At 37.0% G+C, this 19,036-nt stretch overlaps 1 protein-coding gene across 1 annotated transcript; it reads right to left on the reverse strand.

The window, feature by feature from the left end:
* Positions 1-5,502: 5,502 nt before the first annotated feature.
* LOC130992856 (uncharacterized) lies at positions 5,503-12,875 on the reverse strand. The gene is made up of 6 exons (XM_057917619.1): positions 12,081-12,875; positions 11,496-11,598; positions 11,303-11,368; positions 8,601-8,768; positions 8,398-8,494; positions 5,503-5,864 (listed from the first exon to the last, which is right to left on the reverse strand). The coding sequence occupies exons 1-6, from the start codon at positions 12,628-12,630 to the stop codon at positions 5,739-5,741; spliced, it is 1,110 nt and encodes a 369-aa protein (XP_057773602.1). The 5' UTR covers positions 12,631-12,875; the 3' UTR covers positions 5,503-5,738.
* Between the last annotated feature and the right edge of the window lie 6,161 nt (positions 12,876-19,036).

Consider the following 19,036-nt stretch of genomic DNA (forward strand, 5'->3'; position numbering starts at 1 on the left):
CCTATGTGCAGAGGGGCTATCGGCTTTGGTTAGACATGAAACGGACCGAGGCAATCTTCATGGTTTTCAAATAGGGCGTGGGGGCCCTGCCGTTTCGCATCTCATGTTGGCCGATGACTGCATCATTTTTTGTCGAGCTTCGGTGCAAGAATGCACCATCCATAAGAGGGTGTTAGGCGACTATGAAGCGGGTTCGGGGCAGGCTATCCAGTGGCGGTTCTGAGGGTGTGCGGGGTGGGCAACCGCACAGGGCCCCGAAAAATTAAGGGCCCCCGATTATATATAGGTCTATATATTTATATATACTTAAATAATTAAAAAATAAATAACTTTATTAACTAGTTCAGTTGAAAGATGCTCTCTTCAAGTTATGTGGAATCTTGTTGATGTAGGTTCGATTCTTGAGAGTTACAATTTTACTTTTTTATTGCTTTGGGGCCCTTTTCCTTCATTAAGTGGTGTGTGAAATTGATGATGAAAGTGTTATTAGTGATTTTGTTTAGTTATAATTTTATATTTTTATTGCTTTGGGGCTCTTTTCCTTCATTAAGTGGCGTGTGAAATTGATGATCAAAGTGTTATTAGTGATTTTGTTTCAAAATTTACAAGGAGAGCAACACTTCTCAAGTAAATGATTTAGTTTTTACATGCTTATTGTGTAATAAAATAATAATAATAATAAAAACTATCGCTCGGTAATATATATTTTTTTGTTTTATATTATTGATACATTTTTAGCTATAAAAATGGTCCGATTTTAAATTTCGCACCGGGCCTTCCGTAGGTTAGCCCCGCCCCTGAGGCTATCAATATCCAAAAATCTGGAATCTTCTTTAGTACTAATGTGAGCGAGGTGGGGCGACAAGTGCTCTCTTCCACTCTGGGTGTTCATGCCCCGCTGAACACGGGACGCTATTTAGGGCTGCCATCCCTTGTTGGTCGCAAGAAGTGTGATATCTTCAAGTATCTTCGGGAGAGAATGTGGAGTCGCATCTAGGGTTGGAATGGCAAAAAGCTTTCTAAGGCAGAGAAAGAGATCCTCATCAAGGGTGTGGCTCAGGTTATCTGTAACATCCCAGTTCTTTGACAAAAACATAATAATCTATGATGGAAAACACATAACACAGGAGCACGACTAGGGTGCGATTAAGTCGCTAGGAAGAAAAATGAAAACTGATATCGTAAGAAGAAATTAGAATATGTCAATGTAATTGGCTATAAAACATGATTAATCTTACAGAATCGGACATAAGTTTGTTGAGACCACAACTTATTGAATTCGAACAGTACATCAATAGGTATTTGTAATTTTTTAACAAACAGGGAAACATGAGAAAGTGACTCTAAATGAATACTCCGAAGAATGGAACATCAATAATTATATCAACTAGATGTTTTCATCTCAGCATTGCCTTTCCACACCATCCGCATAACCTGCAAAACATTTCAAAAAGCATTTTGGCTGAGTACATTAAAGTACTAATGTACTCAGTGGGCAAGTGCCAGTTTAAATAAATTATTTTGAAATAAACTTGCTAAGAAGAATGATTCATGCTTTAATAGTAATGCATAAAAAGTTTCAAACAATAAAATATGCATCCATTCAATGCATACTAAAACAATAGATAATTATTTCCCTTTCCGCCTCTCTATTGGTGCACCTACATCAGTCTTGTCGGGAAAATTACTTTTCCACAAACATTTCCCTTCATCAAAACTGGTGAACTCGGCAGAATTCAAACCAGCCTAACTTCCATGCGCACTACACCCTGGTCAATACTGATCTCAGGGCACGAACGTTAACTCTGAATGATTGGCAAAGCCAATACTAATACCGTAGGAGCACTTATCCAATAGAGAGTAAAAAAATTTAAGCATGACCATTCACATTTAACTTTGCATAAATATCAGAGCTTAATAACTCGAAAGTACTTTTAAAATAAAGCCCACTTGCTAAACTTGATATGAGAAGTCGAGTATATAGGGTTGTTCGGGTGGTCACTTGAGTATCCTCTCCTGTCTTGAAAGTCCTACAAGATGAGCCTTAAGCTTAGTTCTAACGAACAAACCCTATAATTCCCATCCATAATTATCAATCTAAATCAATCCCTCATTAACTAATAACCTCTTCATCCTAAATTCGCAACACCCAATTTCAATACATGTATGATCATATACATAATAAGGCTGAATTTTGGGATTAACTTGCTTTCATATATAAAGGCTAAAAATGAAACACATGCATTTTCAAAAACTTTTGTGTGTTTAGTTTGTGTAGGTAAAAGCTATATTCGAAAACGTAAAGTGAGGAATGAGTTATTCACATTCATAAACAAGCTAGCAAAACTGTCATGTTTTGGCGGTGATTTTGGAACGTCAAGTAAAAATAGAAATATTTGTCCAAACTCTGTGAAATTTTATATGTATACTCTTGACACACTATAGTTCATACAAGATAAGTTTCAGAGCAATTGAACAATACAAACATATCCGAGCAGGCTGTTTAAGGCACTGCAGAACCGGACCTCTTTCAGAGTTTCTGGCAACGTTTTTGTAACATTTTTGAAAAATATCAAAGCTTCTCCGAAAATTCTGAAATTTAACATTTAGACACTAGAAATATCATATTATGCGCAGAAAATTTTAAAACAATTATTCCTCGAAGTTTACCTATAAAATCGAAACCATTATTAAGCACAGGGAAATGCATGGGCGAAAACAGTGGTGCTCTTCAATTATTATCTTAAGATAACTAGTAATATTATTTCTATACTTAAACATAAATAGTTCATAATTTCTTGCAATAATAAACACAAAATCAAAATCCTAATTAAGATATATGTACATATACGCTTCGAATTTTTTAAGAGACATAAAGAATATATATATATATATATATATATATATATATATATAGGGTCAAGTTAAACAGAGAATTATTATATATTTCATTTTGAACAAGTCTATATATTTTACGAACAGATCAACATAACTAACGAACAGACGTATTTAGTAAAAAAAGAGAAAAACTCGCCACCAGCAGGATTCGAACCCGGGGCAAATTGCTGTTCATGCGGTACATTGATTTGTTCGTAAAAATTGTAGATCTGTTCGTTTTTATTTCACGAATTCTCTATTCTCTAAATATTTAGCATTCTCTATTTAACTTTTCTCTCTCTCTCTCTCTCTCTCTCTCTATATATATATATATATATATATATAGGGTTGAATTCAACAGAGAATTATCTTTTATTCATCATGAACAAATCTATATATTTTACGAACAGATCAACATAACTAATGAACAGACGTATTTAATAAAAATATAGAAAAACTCGCCACCAGCAGGATTCGAACCAGGGGCAAATTGTTGTTCATGCGGTACATTAATCTGTTCATTAAAATTATAGATCTGTTCGTTTTTATTTTACGAATTCTCTATTCTCCACAATATTTAGCTTCTCTGTTGAACCCTGCTATATATATATATATATATATATAGGGTTGAGTTCAACAGAGAATTATCTTTTTCGAGAGAACGAACAAATCTATATATTTTACGAACAGATCAACATAAGTAATGAACAGACGTATTTAATAAAAATATAGAAAAACTCGCCACCAGCAGGATTCGAACCCGGGGCAAATTGTTGTTCATGCGGTACATTGATCTGTTCATTAAAACTATAGATCTGTTCGTTTTTATTTTGCGAATTCTCTATTCTCCACAATATTTAGCTTCTCTGTTGAACCCTTCTCTATATATATATATATATATATATCTTAATTTCTTGAAGAACTTCAAATTTAACCTTAGTTCGAAATGGGTAAAAACAAAATTTATAATAAAAGTGAAGAAAAACATTGGCAAGAAGTATCCCATATTGTCGAAATTTCCACAAAATAAAAGAGGCTGAAGACCTCATATATAAATATACAAAGTTGGTGATATACGTACTTTAGGTAAAAATAAGCCAACACATCATCTTATTCATCTAATATAGAAGTTTTTAGAAATATTTATTCAAGATGTGTCTATATATATGAATATACATATATATTTAAATATACGTATCACATTAATATATATAAATGCGTGTTCACATAACACATACACACACTTTACTGTAATACATAATATATAGCTCAATTTTCATGCATTCATGCGCACACATGCAGTATTTATAATAATTACTTATAAACAAAATCATAATCTATTTACATATATTTTTGTTTCTTTCTTCCACAAGACACATAACTTATAGCAAATCAATGATGTGTTTATATATATATATATCCACAAAACATAAAAATAGACTAATTATTAACCCTAAAAGAGTTAAAATCAGTAACTTGATAAACATAATTACTGAAAAATCGAAAATATTACACTATCCCCTCGTTTTGCATGGCTATTTTTGCTCTTTCTACAAGCTTGATTCACGATATGTAGAGGTTGATGAACAAGTTTTGGTGGGGTAATAAAGGTGGTGTTGGATGAGGTGGGAGCGGCTTTGTGTGGATAAAAATCTTGGTGGTCTCGGATTTGGGAGTCTCCAACTCCTTAATATGGGTTTTCTGGACTCCGGGTCATTGAGCTTAGGATCCCAGGTGTTGGAATGTGGATCTCTTGCAGAGCATTTTGTCGGATTCAGAATCACTAGTATCCCACTTTTGCCTCGAATAGAGTGATATGGCATTTCTCCGATGATACTTTTAGAGTGGATGGAAAATGGAGCAGTTTTGGCTTGTGGCGGTTGGTGGTATGTCATTGATAATGTTGCCAACAAGAGTGATTCTTTTTCGCAGGCTTTGTTCTTGATTATTGATGCTCCGAATGGTGAACAGAAGGCGCAGATTTGTATGCTCCTCTGGAAGGACAGAAACGCCATGGTTTGGAAGGAACTGGCGCTGTCTGTGGAAGCTGCTTCAGTTTGTCTGCTACCTTGCATCACTCAACAACTCCCGTCTGGCTCTGTTCATTGCAGCGTTCTTGGCCGACTCTGATTTAATGGATGGTTCTTCGTGATCACGATGCTGCGTTTATTGCTGGGAAAACATTGAGACTACCTGGGCTGCAAAGTGCTAGGCTTCACGCGAGGAGTGCTGGAATCAAATTGCAAACGAGCTAGCCTGTGATGTGATAAGGTTGGGCGAAAGGAACATTTTCGAGATTGGGGCTATTGCTAGCTTTTGCCGTGACGAACTCTTGTCGATTCCGGGTTTTAGTATAACACATGTCAAACGAGATAAGAACGCGATCGCTCATTGCTTAGCGAAAGCTGCGAAAGATTTTTCTACACATCATGTTTGAAATAAACCTCCGTTCTTTGTGGTGGATTATCTCCATATCCCATGTTCTTGTGATTAATAATAATTCTCTCGAACATTTTATTCTAATATCTTGGCATTTCTACGATGCTTTTAACACCATATCCGAGAACTTGTTGGTAAAGAGAATAATTGACAAAATTGTAGTATTTGACAGTTAGAAGAATTCAGTAATCCAAATATCAATCCCCTATATCCTGCAATATGGAAAGCACAAGTGATGTATGAGGTGAGGTGTTAGTTACAAATATTCTAGACCTTCATTTTTGGTTATATTACATGTTTGATGAACAAAATTTGAGATATGGTGTTACTACTGGATCAATTGTAACAGGTGAAAGGATTAATGAAGCATAATGTATTCTGAGGAAACCACAATCTTGGACACCAGCCAACCATGGATGGATCTACCGGAACTCGTCATGATAATCATAATCTTCGTCTTCATCTTCATCAAATACAGCGCTATAGAAAACATATGGGTTTTCGATCATCTCTATCAAGCTCAGACGCCCATCCTTATCTGTATCAGCCTGCAAAATCACCACTTCAAACTTCAATAGTTTCGAAATAGGTAGCTGGTCTTCCAGTCCAGGGAAAGCTCAAGTTACAGGTTTGGTGAGGTAAGTTAATGCCAAAGCTATATGGGGAGAGAGAGAGAGAGAGAGAGAGAGAGATGATTTTTGGAGAAAAAGTACAGAAGAAAAGGACCAAATACCAGTATAAATTTCAATATTTCATACAAGAAGAAAATAAATGGAGAGTATTAGAAATTAGAAATAAGGGACTGGTCAAGTGACCTGGGTATTGCCAGGCAATACAAGATTTCTCTACCAAGAAACGAACAATGATTTTAAATAAAAGACAACGCGTAAGTAAGTTGTACAACTGATTCTTAGATGATCGAGCTAATCTGGAATACTAAAATTTAGACAAAGCATTTAAAAGCTCTTCTTGTACAACAGGCACTAATACGGACTCCTCAGTGCCATTCTCTCAAGCCCCAAAGGGTTTCAAAGTGATCCTCCTAGATTGTTGGCATCATCATGACTCTGATTTGTTAAGAAATAGTCTAAGGGGGAGTTTACTTTAATGATTGATTAGGTTGACAATACATACGAGTATGTGAAGGATCACATGATCAAACAAACTCAAAATTATCCATTAACCTATATTATTAAGCTATCACCTAAAAGTAAACACTCCCTAATAGATATATAACCATAAGAAATAATTGATCAAACATGTGTCAGTTTTCATGGTTGTTCCAGCTAGGATGGGCAATGACTGAGAAAAGGCAACACTACTATTGGATAAAGGGACTGTCATGGAGCTTGTATAAGATTTGTCAATTTCATTTAAAAAGTTCCAAGGCTATTTAGGTACTTAGGAGTTAGGGCATACCCAATGTCATTTTGGTTGCATTTTTTATATAAGGAAAAAGAAAGAAAGTAAATAACCAGCTTTAACACTAAAATAGCACAGAATTTCGGTTTCATCTCCAGCCGTATGCTCTATTATACCGCAAAAAAATAATATTCCAAGAAGATACTTATTTAATTAGTCTGTTTTTGGCTTATAGGTCAAAATTTATGCAATTAATGCAAAATAAATACTGTTCCACCAGATTTAGAGCAACACTGTAGCAATCTTCATTTTATGACAGAAAATTAGCGCAACGTCAAAGAGAGGGTGCGCTTCAAAAAAGTGTTGACCATTATTTTAACATCTGCATTGGAGATGATCTTACAAGAATATGATAAGGAAGTCTAACAGGATGTACAAAAGCAATGTCAACTTTATTTTAATGATACTATTTTAATTCTCAATATAATCTTGAAAATAGACATTTTGCTATAGTAAAGATAAAAAGTACCCGAAATAATAATAGTATGTAAAAAACTAGCCCCTATTACTAAAATACCCTTCGCTACAAGAATTACACAATAATTATAGACACCAAAGCAGTTGATATTGTTAAGAAACACTTATGTTCCAATAACTCCAGGTCAGGTCTAAAAGATAAAATATTTATAGAAACCATGATGATAATTATTAGGGGTTTTGGCAAATAAAATCACGAACTATTTCGAGTTTGTAATTTTAACGCGACTTTTGAAGTGTGGCGAATTAAATCACCACCTTTTTAATTTTTGCAATTACGTCCCCCCAATTTTTTTTCGGTCGCCAGAGTGTTGAATTGGAGCTTACGTGGATTAGTAAAGACGGCACTTTTTTTGTGAGGCTTAAACGACGTCGTTTTTCACAATTTCAATTGAATCTTTCTCCAAATTATAAAGAGATTGTATCCTATGTTTGCACTATGATTTTCAATATTCATCAATTTTATAGAAAATAACGTCGTAACATGAATATTATATGACGAACTAATCCACGTAAACTCCAATTCAATAATTCGGCGATCGAAAAAAATTGGGGGGATGAAATTGCAAAAATTGAAAAGGTGGTGATTTAATTTGCCACACTTCAAAAGTCACGTTAAAATTGCAAATTCAAAATAGTTCGTGATTTTATTTGCCAAAACCCCTAATTATTATGCTAACAATAAATATGACTTCTATTCTTTATTTCTTACTGCTTCTAGGTCAAAGACAATCTAAAGAAAAACCTGGGAATAGGCTGGAATTTACTTCACCTATTCGGCTATTCCTATATAAATTTAATACCAACATAATAAGAAGGTTAACCTAGAAGAAAACCACTTAAAAGATTGACATTAGCCCCGTGAAGTTAACACTACTTGTCTTGAGTTATGCGACTTTTAATATTGAAAAGGGCACATTAATTCTTTCAACAAGTTGCAGAATTTGTCTGCAAGTAAAACAAAAGATCTACATATAACTAAAATTCAAGAGAGGAAGAAAAATGTTTTGACCTTTTGTCGTAATCATATTGCAAAGTTATACACATATGCGACAAGTCTGTTTCTTTATGGCTCTTTCCCACCGAAACTCATCAAAGTGTTGAGCAACGATAGACATGATCATTATCAATGTGTTCTAAAATACTTCTTAACAAAGAAATTCAACATAAGTGAAAAAATACCTGCTGCATGACGTACTCTGACTGCTGTTTAGCATAATAGCGTTCTGAAGGATGTATTTTTCGAATAACCGGCAACAATTCTACATCTGACAAATAACTGCAACACAATTTTTTTATGTTACTTCCGCAGATATAAAAATATTTATCCCATTTGATCAATCAACCATCCAATCAATTCAGGAGGAGATGTACTAGTAGATTACCCATCAGCATCTTTGTCAAGCTGGTTGAACAATGTTTTTGCTGGGGCCTCCTCAGCAGATTCATGTGACGAATCATGGACCCCTTCACCGTGAGTTCTAATTAAGTCATAAATTCCATGGTAAAATTCTTTGAAGTTGATCTTCCCATCTTTGTCCGTATCTCTTTCCCTTATATGAGTAGATGACAATGACAATGCCGAAATTAGCTATGTGCCACTTTCCGATAAATCATACAGAAAATGGAACAATATAAAAGTTTGTTTCACAAACAATAGAAATTATTGGTTAATGGCTATTAAACAGAGAATAGAATTTTCTGCATTTAACTTCGTTGTATATGTAGATGGAAAGGAATTTAAAATTTCTGAAATAATGATGCTGGTATCTAAAGGTATGTAGTCGGACATCTCTTGGCCTTCTACCTCCACAAGAGAAATTCACTAAACACCTTAAATAAAAGCCGCCACATAAAAGTACAGATGCAAAATATGAATCGAATAGTCACATTTTTTTCCCATTAGTCTTGTTTTATAGCAACTAAAAACCATGCTTAGTATTGAAATTTCGTCCTATCTCCCTGAGACATACAGACAAACTTGAGGTCAGATACCCAAAGAACTTAATTGAAATAAACAGCAAAGTTGTACAAAAGGTCTCCAGTTAGTAGTTTAATATTATCAGCATCCTTCTCACGTGATGCCAATTACTTGGTTGTGCACAGAACTTTTTGAAAACAGTAATTAAGAATCAAAGCTAAGAGTTTTTATTTGTCCACAATACAATTTTGAATGTGCAGCTCCTTATTCAACTAACTCCACACTCAACCAGATCGTCTTACACTAAAAAAATTGTACGTATTTGCTATGAATCAAGTGAGTGAGACCTAACCAAAATCTACAAAAATAAGATACCCCATACTTATATACAGCACTTGTTCAAAAGCCAGATAATGAGATCATTTGCAGAAACCTTACTTTTTATAATATCTCTATAAGAATACATAAATTGTGCCATAAAAAGTAAATGGTTGGGTCCTGAAATTTTTGAACTTGGTCTTTCAGAAAAAGAAATTGCTGAAACAACTTTCCAGAAATAATCATTATCTAGAAAATTCAACCTAAACTGATAAAGATTCTCATGAGTCAGAAACAATAGTGCCAATACTCTCTCTAAGGAGACTTCGTGAATTGCTTTTTAAGCATACTCAAATATGTGATCAAGCCCCAATCATATCCCACCTCACAGATTTAAAAAAAAAAAATTTAATAATAGTACACTGTTAACCCCAAAATTCACTAATTGGACCAGATAGCGCACTGCTCAATACTTCTTATTGAATAATTTTAATTATCTTAATCATCTTAGATTAAATAGATAAAAGTCTTCTGCTCATTTGCACATATTCAAAGTTAATATAGAACTAAGACTAAAGGTGAGCATAATTGCGTATATGTATTTGAAAAACTGGCCCAAGTTGGCCTAATTTTATGCTTAAATTTTAATAATTTGCAAAGGCATTTTTACCACAAATTCTTCATCAAGGTTTGAAAAAACAGGAATAACTTTAAATATAAGGACTGTTCTGCTTTCGCTCATTTGATAATAAGCAGAATTGTCAAAACATATCAATGATTAGGCAAACAGGAAACGAGAACCCCAAAGAGATCACAAAGTTAGCAGTTGGGAAGCAGCAAAGCATAGGAGTCAAAGATTCACTCCAGGACTTGGTCAAGAGAAAATTAGCATTATTGTAAGAATTTGCTCAAGAATGGAGTATACATATGTTTAATTATGCAAATCCGATATGAATAAAAATCAGTATATATTCAGAAACTGAATTAAATGTTTAGTTTTTTCCTAAACAACTAGTAGTTTTAGTCATTGTCTTTTTATTATTGTTATTTAAACTTAATTATGCAAGATCAGAATTGAAGACGTTGTGTGTATCTGTCAGGCTAAAACTTATGACTTCAATCTAGTTGTGACATTTCAGCATACATTATGCAAGATCAGAATTGAAGCCTGCACTGATGAGATACTTCCTAGTCGGGCATCATTTTCCAATTTAACTTATGACTTCAATCTCGTTGTGACATTTCAGCACACATTAAATATTTCATAGTTCAGACCAATACAACATCAGATGAGTATCTTCACAGCTTCTACTGTGGAAGCTTAAGAAAATATAAGAGAACAAGTATACTTTGGTCATATGTTAAATATATATGATGCATGCCACAACAATTTTTCAGACATAGAATGGAAGATCTTCTGCAACAACCAATAGAAACAAATGAATAACACTATAGCTTTTAGATGTTCTATACATGGAATATCTCATAGGTGAGCAAATAAAGTAGCTCCAAGTGAGTTGATCAGCACTCATAAGTAAATTTTCATTAAGAGGGTCACGGTTCAGAATAAATCATTCCAAAAGCTGAAAAACGCACAGTAGGTATATACATGGTACATCTTCTTTATGTTATGCATTTCTGCTTAAATCTTTATCGTGGAGAGGTGGCAGATTGTCCAATGTACAGTTCAATTATGATCACATCATTGCCAGAGATGGAATAACAAGGTTACTTAGAGAGTTAAAGCAAGTTTATTCACCTACAAATCAAATGTCATAGTCAACTAATTGGGGCAAATAAGCACAAATCATGATGTATAAAAAGTAAATTATAGTTCAGTCAGAGTACCTTATTTCTTCCTTGCACAACCACTGAAGCAATTTGTGATTGGTCGTATCAGATGGATGCAGAAAACTACAACAAAAAAGGAAAATGAGTTAGGCTGAGTAACAGTAAAGAACACCAACAGAAAGAAATCCTAGGAAAAAAAAAAAAAAATCTCCCTCTGAAAATTAAGGTCCTGAGCTGGTCAGAAACTTACTCATTGAACTCTGTGATATTCAACTGACCATCTCCATCTGCATCTGCGGCATTAAAATGATCCTCTTTCCACCATCCCATATCATATCCGAATGAGTTATTGTCTGGATTGGGGAGAAAATATCAAACATTACCAAGCAATTCCTATGTTTTCAACGTGACAAAGCCAGGCACTCTGATCCTGGTCCAGATCTAATTCCACAAAAACCCAACATGCCCCTAGCGGTGTTACTTTAACTAGTTATTATACTTATAACAACCAAACATGCTTTCTCCTGAATATCATCACCAAAATTTGATCCAAAAAGCACATGAGGAAACACTCAACACATCACGGAAATGGCCTGAGTAAAGACATTTCCTTTCTGGCTAAGATCCAAAGTAGCAACAACTAGCAAACAAATAAGCAAAAATAGCAGAAACTACACAAATGAACAACTTTAGCTTGAGTTGAATTAATGGAGTAGCTACTGCATTTAAAATATCAGTGATTCAAGCAAATTAGAAAATGAGTGATTCCAAAGCACTAAGTCGAGTTCGCAATGCTTGGAACAAGTAATAGAGAAACAATGGGGGCAGAATTGACCTGAATTTACAACCCAGCTGGGCGGCTCATACTCGGATAGAGACACGAATCCATCTTTATTCTTGTCGTGAACCTCCATTTCCCTCTGGGTCCTATGCAGCACCTCCTTCTGGCTCTGCTTCAAGTTCCACTGAGTCAACTCGGTGGCACTGACGTAGCCATCGGGCGGGTCGAGATCAATGTTGGGGAAGAGGAGCACCAACCTGTTAGTGACATTGAACTTGTCCTCGTCGTTGAGGTAATCCTCGGCGTTCATGAAATCCTCCCACTCCGGCTCGGGCGAGTCGGTGGGAGTGGACTGAGGGTGGTGAGCTTGGATGTAGTGATGCTCCCATTGTTTGTCCTCGCGCTTGCGCTCGATTTCGGCGACCAAGGGATCGAAGGCGGCGTGCGGGTGGTGGGGGTCGGTGGGGGCTGTGAAAGTGAAGTTGGAGCGGACCTTGAGGCGGCGGTGGCGGTGGCGGTGGGACTTGTTGTTGGAGGAGCGGGAGATTAGGAGTAGGACGACCACGGCCACAGTGATGTAGACGATCAATGAAGCTTTGCTCATTTTGGGAGCTTCCTATTCCTTACAATTACAAATGCATGTATCTATAATTAGAGAGAGAGAGAGAGAGAGAGAGAGAGAGGTGAGGTTACGCGTAGATCTGGTGTAGCTGGAAAACGCAAAACTAAATTGCACTTCACCAAAAGAATAAAGGATAAAAGATGGCGAAGGAAAGGAGCCTGAATTTGTTTCTTCATTCACTAGTTTAGGCCAAATTAAGTTTTTCATTTTCACTTCTCTAACAAAAATTCACGACTTTCTGATTATGATATTACTAATTTTATGTAATTCACATCACATCCAATACCAAACAAAAAAAGAAAGTACTACTTCACAACACATCTTAACTTTCAAATTACAATTATACGAGAAAGAAAATTAGGGATTTATACGAGGAATTTTCTTTTCCAATCTCTGTAACAATTAAACTAACCAATTCTGCATAGGCTGCGTTTACTTTGATGGATAAATTTATCCATAAAAAATAATGGATAACAAAAATTTATGTCTTTAAATGTCTCATTTCTTTTCCAACATTTGACATAAAAACATTTTTTCTTCCTTATTTTCACACTTGAAGGGTGGATAATATTATCCCTCCATTTTTGCTGTGATAATATTATCCCTCCATTTTTGCTGTGATAATATTATCCATCCTTGAAGTGAAAATAAGGAAGGAAAAATGCTCTTGTGTCAAATGTTGGAAAAAAAAGGAGACATTTCAAGGTATAAATTCTTATTATACATTATTTTCTATGGATAAATTTATCAATCAAAGTAAACGCAACTTATGTTTAAATAAAGAAGCGAAAAGAATGCTATAAGCCTCTTCTAGGAAAAACTCAACAAGATTATTTTCAAAAGCTAATTACTATTTTTTTTTAAGACGTTCTCCTCCAATGAAATTATTTTGAAGATGATCTATAAATACTCATAAGGATTCAGACAAGAAGACTACCGAAAACGCTTCTTATTCTTCAATTCTTAAGAGCTTCAATCTCAAAATTGTCTCTAGTAATTTCGACGTTATTTCAAAGAAGGAAATAATTCTTCGGAAATAGCTAGAGTATGTACTACTTAAATATATCTTGGCTCTAACTTACATATATTCTCTTGTGCTTTAGGTCTGAAAATTGAGTCTCAGCCTAGAGTTGAACACACTTGTGTTATCCTTCACAAATTGTAAACAATGTGTTCTTAGTTGGTCAAACCTCTACAAATCATGCACAAAAAAAATGTTAAGGTTAACAGTCAGTAAGCTTCAAGTTAGAAGCATGAAAACTGTGGAAAAAAGTAACGGTATTGCAATCGCGCAAATTGTTGATTACGGTATTACAACCGCATAAATTGCTAGTAATGATATTGCAACCGCACAAATTTCTTAACGAGCACGGCCGTATAACTCATGTGATCAATCTAAGGTGAAAGTTGTTCTTGTAGCTATAGAATCAAGAAGTCCTTGGTGAAGGAGTTGTCATGTGGTCCTTGCCTTCAAGTTGATCTTCTACTTAACCGGACATGCGACTTCTTCAAATAAACTTTAAATTAGGGTTATTGCTGAGCTGACAACGCTTTTTTCGATTGGATTCAGCTGGTTTTGCCTTAATTCGTCGATTTTTAGGAAATGCATATTTTTGTCCTCATCAATTTCAAATGAATTTTTATTTATGTTCGTGTGTGAAAATATTTATTTATTAATTTATTTATTATGGCGTGCAATACTCTATAACGATAATGTGTAATGCTAATTTTTATTATCAATTTTTTTAATTATTTAATAATATTATTATTTAAATATATCGTCCAATTTCAATGCTCGTCACGCAACGCATGGACGGACATACTAGTATGTTGTGAAATAAAGATCTATTATTAAACTGTGATTTTATTAAAAAAGGAAAAGAAAAAACCTAAAAAACCCTTGAAAGCACAAGAAAAGCAGACTAAGGCCCGAGCCTCATTAAAACCTTTTTTACAGAAAACCCAAAGGGAAAAACCGTAAAAAGGAAAAAGAGTACTCGTCTACCTAGACGAAAACAAAATAAGAAAAGAGCGGAAGAGAAAATTTCCGGAGCTCCGGCCGAACCATCGCCCCCAAACAATCTCGGCTCAGACCCAAACAAACCAAACAAAAACACAGAAGGCAGAAGACCAGTGAGACGCCGTCGCTTCTGCCAACCACCAACTAGCCCAAACTTAAAGAAGGGAGACTACACGGTCGGTTATACGCCGTCGCCGTTAGCACTCCCAAAAGAAACAACCAACCCAACCCCGCAAAAACATCACGTAGAATAGTAAGCCGGCCGGCAAAACTCCATCGCCGGAACCATCCCACCCAACCAAACTCCACAAAGAATACAAAAACCCAGCAGCAAGGGTAATTACACGGCCGGTGAAACGTCGTCGCCGTCAACACCCCTACTGCCGACCAGAAGCTAAAAACGCAACAAGAGCTATGCGCTCTACGCTGACTCTGCACAGAACTAGGAGCTCTGCTCTGGCAAAACGGCTCTGCTCTGGCATAGAAAAACTGCTCTGCTCTAACCATCCAGCTCTGGAAAGACCAGAGCTGAAGCCACGCTCTGCTCTGACCTCTGAATGTCGAGTGCTCTGCTCTGGCGAAACGGCTTTGCTCTGACCAATCAGCTCTGGAAAGTCCAGAGCTGAAGCCAAGCTCTGCTCTGTCCTCTGACTTCCGAAGGCTCTGCTCTGAAACACATAGACAAACGCTTTCATCTCTGACCATGGCGAAGCAGGCGTCAATGTTTAATTCGAACCGCGTTGTGCGTCGCCATATCCATAATCACCGCCGACTTAACCTCCTCAATCGCATATGGCCACCAGCCCTCAACACGATCCTGATTAGCCATAATATCCGAAGCTCTATTTCCCTCACGAAAAATGTGCGACACCTGCAAACGAAAATCTGACAGCTTAGCAAGCACGTGCTTCCAGAGAGCAACAAACCGCCAAGGAACATCCACACCTCTCGAATTAAGAGGCCGGACCACATACTCAGAATCAGCTTCGATCCAAAGCAAAAGCCAACCACGATTATGAGCAATCAAGATTGCATGAATAACCGCCAGCTTCAAAAGCAAACACACGACAACCATTAAAATGAAAACAGCCGCGCACCCAACCCCAGCTATCCCTGAAAACCCCTCCAGCCGCAATATTACTGGGCGAACCATAAGCTGAACCATCCGTGTTTACCTTCATCCAACTGACAGCCGGCGGCCACCAATGAACCTCAATTAGCCTAGGCGGGGGCATCGCTCTGGTAGTAACACCAAGGCTACGAAGAATGAGATAATCCAACCAAGAGAGTTGTTGGAATGACCCAACTTTTTGAAATTTGCATCCAACTCCTTAAAAGTGACTTTGAGAAAGCCTATCACCATCTTGGCATGAAAAACCAACTCTTCAAAGATAACCCGATTGCGGCAATCCCAGATTTTCCACAATAAATTAATGACACCCGCCTTCCAAAAAGAATGAATCAAAAAGCTGAACTCCGAAGACCAAGCCATAACCAACAAGCTATGAATGTCCGCGCACTGCATAAGCTCTAATTTTTTAAACCAATCTAAAAACTCACCCCACATGGGTTTAATGACATCACAATCCCAGAACAGATGATTGATAGATTCCTCCGCATGTCCACAAAGAACGCAGCGTTTGGGACCATGCAGACCCCGACGAATAAGGCCATCAATCATCGGCAAACGCTGATGTATAATACGCCAGCACACAATCGAACACCGGTCAGGAATAAAACGCTCCCAAATCCACTTTCCCCACAAAACTTTAGGAGAGTCTTGACTAATACGCGCATAGGCCGTGGCAGCCATCACAACACCACTCACCGAATGCTTCCAATACCGTGTATCCGCTTCACCACCCACAGGAAGAAATAAAATATCAATAACAATATCAGGATAGGTAATAATAGAATTAGGAGTAAAGTGTCATATCCCATCAAAAAAATAATCATTCACTGCTTGCTTCAAAAAATCATGCATGAAGTGAGGCACCTGCAGCTTGTCCGTCAATCTACACCCAAGCCAGTCATCACACCAGAACAGCGTGCTAGCTCCAGAACCAATATACGAATAGGAATCATCGACCAACTGATTCACATGATCACGAACACTCGTCCACACAGGAGACGACCCAAGATTATGTTTAGCATAACCAGAGCAGTTGAGATACCGCGTGCTCAAGATTTCGACCATAAAATCCGTGCCCTGTACCATGCGCCAAGCCAACTTCATCAAAAAACTGTTATTCATAGCAGAAAAGAAACGCACTTCTAAACCTCCCTCCACACGTGAGCTACACACACGCGACCAACTGACAGAACAGGACGGCTTCGTATCAATGCAGTCGGTCCAAATAAAATTACGACAACAACGATCCAGGCTATAAATCAGGGATTTCGGCCATCTGTAAATCATCATAGAGTGAGTGACTGAACTCTGAATAACAGAGCAAACTAAGCAAATGCGACCAGCCATCGAAAGCTGAATCCCCTCCCAGCGAGCAAACTTCTGAATAATCTGATCATGAATAGCAGCAAAATAAGAAGCTTTGATTCAACCAACAAAAAGGAGAACGCCGAGGTAAGTAACCGGAAGCTCACCTATAGAGAACCCCAAACTGCACAGAATACCGTTTTTTAGTGCCGGCGAAACTCTGTCAGCGAAGAAAATGCGAGACTTATCTGGGCTGCAGATCTGCCCCGAAAGCTCACCATACAAATCCAAAATCTCCTTGATTTTCCGAGCATTCTTAATAGAGGCTTTGCAGAAGAGCAGAATATCATCAGCATAAAGAAGATGAGTAGGAAAATGCGTCGAGCGGCTAAAATCCATGGGAACAAGATGTCTCGACTGCACACAGTTCAAGAAAAGGTGACTAAGCACATCCTCAGCAATACCAAAGCGAATAGGAGAAAGATGATCCCCCTGCCTCACACCACAGGAACAGGCAAAGTAACCGCTAAGCTGACCATTGTAAAGAAAGGAGATACGAGCCGAATTAAAAATGACCGAAATCCACCGAATGAATCTCTCATGATAACCATTCACCCTAAGCACTTGCAAGATAAAATCCCAACTCATCGTGTCAAAAGCTTTACGAATGTCAATCTTACACGCCATATTAGAACGTCTCCCTGTTCTATTCATACAGCTAAAGCCCTCCGACCCCATAACCATATAATCATGAATGGATCTACCATTGATGAACCCAAACTGATTCTTAGAAACACAACGGGAGGCAACCCCTCCAAGACGCGTAGCCAAAATCTTCGAAACAATTTTAAAAAAGAAGTTGGAAAGAATGATAGGCCGGAGATCACCCACAGTATCCACCGCGTCCTTCTTAGGGATGAGAATCAACGTGCTCGCATTACAACCAGCCGGCAAATAACTATTGAGAAAGAAAGCCCGAATGGCAACAACCATATCAGCTTTAATAATACTCCAACAATTTTGAAAAAAACAACCAGAAAACCCTATCTGGACCAGGCGCGCTATTAGCATCTATCCCAAAAACAGACGCCGCAATTTCCTCATCATTTGGAATACTAGTGAGAATACCATTCTGCTCCTCAGTAACACAATCATCAATAATGGCTTCAAGCATTACTCTATCCACAGTGCGCGGGCTATCTTCCCTAAAAAGATCAGAAAAGAAATTAATAATGTGGTCTTGAATGACATTCTGGTCATAAACCATGGAACCGCAAATCTTTAAGTGTTCAATCCGCTAGCTCACCTCCTGAACTTCATCAAGCGATGAAAAAAGGTGGAATTTCGGTCACCATCATTAAGCCAGTTCACCCTACTCTTCTACTGTAAGAGACTACATTTCCTGTTGAGCAAAGTCCCAAACGACGCCTGCACCGAGACTTCTTCATCAAATAGAGCATCAGAGTACCCCATCTGTGAAATTTGATTATGCAAATCACTTAGCCGCCGTTGACCATCCGCAATCTGAGTATCCACATTACCAGACCCCGTTTTGTTCCAAGTTCTAAGATCCATACGTAACCGTTTGAGCTTAGCCATAACAGTAAAAATAGGACAGTGATCGCTAATTTCTTAACAACAATAACTGCAACTAAACAGTGTAATTGTAGCACAGAAATAGCAAGTCGAGTATCGTATCCACATGGACTATTATAACGAATCACCTTAAGTAATCCTAACTAAACTCTAGTAATATTCAGGCAAACTCAAATAAGAACGAAGAATAAAACTAAAATCAAAACAAAGCAAATAAAATATGATAAAAACTCAAATAATTAAAGACTCTGACCCTAGGGATGTACTTTTACTAATCAATTACATGCATTTAATCTATTGATTCAATTACCAATTTAATCCAACCCTAATGAAAG

This window comes from Salvia miltiorrhiza, chromosome 7 (assembly GCF_028751815.1).
Source record: "Salvia miltiorrhiza cultivar Shanhuang (shh) chromosome 7, IMPLAD_Smil_shh, whole genome shotgun sequence".
NCBI lineage: Eukaryota > Viridiplantae > Streptophyta > Magnoliopsida > Lamiales > Lamiaceae > Salvia > Salvia miltiorrhiza.

Coding starts and splice junctions, on each gene's coding strand:
- LOC130992856 (XM_057917619.1), bottom strand. CDS start 12,630: ATGAGCAAAGCTTCATTGATCGTCTACATCACTGTGGCCGTGGTCGTC. Junction 8,769..11,302: donor TTGTGCAAGGAAGAAATAAG/GTACTCTGACTG, acceptor TACTCATATAAG/GGAAAGAGATACGGACAAAG. Junction 8,495..8,600: donor CTTGACAAAGATGCTGATGG/GTAATCTACTAG, acceptor ATTGTGTTGCAG/TTATTTGTCAGATGTAGAAT.